Source organism: Anopheles darlingi, chromosome 2, assembly GCF_943734745.1.
Source record: "Anopheles darlingi chromosome 2, idAnoDarlMG_H_01, whole genome shotgun sequence".
NCBI classification, from domain to species: domain Eukaryota; kingdom Metazoa; phylum Arthropoda; class Insecta; order Diptera; family Culicidae; genus Anopheles; species Anopheles darlingi.
In genome coordinates this window covers 2,772,501-2,775,000 of record NC_064874.1, presented here as the reverse complement: position 1 = coordinate 2,775,000, position 2,500 = coordinate 2,772,501, and the positions used below count along the sequence as shown (strand labels likewise).

Sequence of the window (2,500 nt, the reverse complement as noted above, 5' to 3'; positions counted from 1 at the left end):
CTGATCGGTGGAAAACGCATAGTATCCAACACCATGCTCTCGGGCCTCTGCGAAAATCAAACGAAAAACAAGCAAACCACGCTAATTAATAATTATTACATCCATCCATCCATCCATCCATCCTGAATCTATCTGACTATCCATCCTTGCTTCCTTTCGCATCACTGTGCACACGCTCAATGCGCTGCTGTTTGCATTGTTTTTTGTTTGCCATCACAAAATAGACAAACCACATCTCCAGCAGCATCAGGCGAGTGGTCCCACGGGAGGTCTCGTGGTACCGCTGCCTCGGAACGAGTCAAGCGTATGTTGCGCCGCTTCTGGGCCAGTTGCAGCAAACGATCCACTCAAAACTGGATCCGCTCTTACGAACCGTAACACAACAATTACAATGTTTAACTCCTCACTGACTTTGCTGTTTTCTTTTTTGTGTGCTGTTGCTCTGAGCTTTTGCTACCGCAACCACTGCAATCCGGAAATCTAGAAAGCCCCTCATTCCCTCTCATATACACAGAGTGGCTCTACATTGTCGGTACACGAAAGTGCATAGTGCATACGTCCTCTTATCCTATCGTTGCGCATCCTTGGGTTTAGTTTCTAGAGTTCTCGCGCACGCTAGTTGCTTCACTGTTTTGTCGGACTGTGATGATACCGATTTTGTGTAACTTTTTAATTAAATTACATCTGCCATTCCCCCCTCACAAACCATGCGTTCCATGTTCAAGGCAGCATGCCTTTTGCGGAGCCTCGCTCCGTTGGCAGACATATCGAGCTCGCCTCTTCCCGGGGTGGTCTTGAGCAAAAAGTCAGATAAAGAACGTCATTCGTAGCTGGTACCCCCTTCCGCAGTGACCTATCTGGTGGGGTTCAAAAGTGAAATAGTTATGAAACGGAAGTGAAATGCCGCGAAACAACGGAGCTTCCATCGGAGGATTTCACTTTGAAGCAGAAAAGTATTTATTAAATTGTGGGCACACAGTGACAGAGCGACGACATGCTGCAGTAATGGGGCCACCATCGAATAGAAAGTGACCTTTCTCTCGATTGGCCATTAGGAGTGAAGGAACGCTTAGATAATTTAATAATTTCCCGGGAAACAGCATGGCAAACGAACGAAAAGGATTTTCATTACTTAACTGCGTGGTCGCGGCAGCAGCCAGTTGGTATGGGTTTGCCAAAGTGTTTTCAGTTTTATTTGTTTATCTCACAAGTTTCGGCAGCATATCCGCTATCGGCAATCGCTCTTATCGCTTTACCAAGCGACCAGACCAAAGCTCTCATACGCTACGTCATGAATCGCGTCTACCCGCCCCGGCGTAACCCGCATATCATTTTCCTGATCAACAAGCAGCGAAACTTTCGCTCACTCTTTACGCTTACGCCTTATCAGTAATACTTCAACCAAGCCAAACAAAAGAAGTAAAAGGCCTATCGCACCGAACGGACGCGAAATGTGCGAAAAGTTTTCTCCGCATCGTTTTCACGGTTGTTGCCTAGCGAAGAGATGCAACCAAAGGGCGCCTCTTCAGCCTCCTATTCCTTGGCCTGCTTAAATGAGATTCTACCAAGATGGAGCCATGTGACCGTGTGCGAGAGTGTGTAATAACCGCCGCTAAGAAGTGCCGGATTATTGCCGAAAGTTTGATGAAACAACTTGTCTTCTGCGGAACGCACAAGTTGGAATTAGAAGGTGCATAATCGCGTAAGCTCCAATTGAAAATGTCACACAAACCCGGCGAACCTCCGCCACAAAGACTTCCGCGCACTTTGACTTTAGCTAAATTCTTTAGAATTCAAATAAATCATTACCATGTGTGCCATCCCATTGACACACCATTTCTTACGAAGCGGTGCCCCCATTCTTCGTTCGCAAAACTGATCTAAAATGCGGGGAAATTTAATTTTAATGATATTCCTTTCAGAGCCGAGTGTCTCTTGCGCTCGCTTTTGGAAGTAGCAACGTCCCCAGGCATCAACGAAAAGCGTACCATAAATGCGAACACCGCGGGCTCTGCGGCACACGGTTTTACCACCACCGGTCGATACGATATAGCGGTGACATCGAACGTCACACGGTACTGCCTGCCTTAATGGACGCTCTTCAAGTTTGGAATTTCGGAACACAGGCCACGGGATGCGTCGTGCATCGTTAATCGCACAGCAGCGAATAGCACTGCAATACCGGGTTTCCACAATTCCATCAATCCACTTGCGTCCTTCACTCCATGCTCACCGTGCGTACTTCAACTCGATGACAGGATTCATTTTTAATGAAGATTGAAAGTTTATTAGTTCCTCCAACCATACGCCACCACCGATGGAGTGGCGACGTATCCTTGCAAGGCGCGATCCTCATGGGAACGCACTTTCGCATCAAAGCGAAACGATTAGCGGTTTTATGGAGAATTGGATCTCGTGCGGAAGAAGATGAAAAGGAGGAAGTAATGATGTTTAAATTTTACTCGCACCATTAGGGACGAGAGTGGTAAGGACCACCCCG

The 2,500-nt window shown here is 47.1% G+C and overlaps 2 protein-coding genes across 3 annotated transcripts in view; one reads left to right on the top strand and one right to left on the bottom strand.

Annotated features, from left to right (window-relative positions):
• LOC125952768 (coiled-coil domain-containing protein 174) overlaps nt 1-2,500 on the bottom strand; it is an 8,132-nt gene that overhangs the window by 1,096 nt on the left and 4,536 nt on the right. Inside the window, exon 4 of the mRNA XM_049682471.1 lies at nt 1-47. This exon is cut by the window's left edge and continues 1,096 nt beyond it. Coding sequence (XP_049538428.1) covers nt 1-47 — 47 coding nt within the window. The remainder of the gene's footprint in view (nt 48-2,500) is intronic.
• LOC125952778 (uncharacterized) overlaps nt 1-2,500 on the top strand; it is a 62,224-nt gene that overhangs the window by 56,923 nt on the left and 2,801 nt on the right. The gene's annotated exons all lie outside the window — the stretch shown is intronic.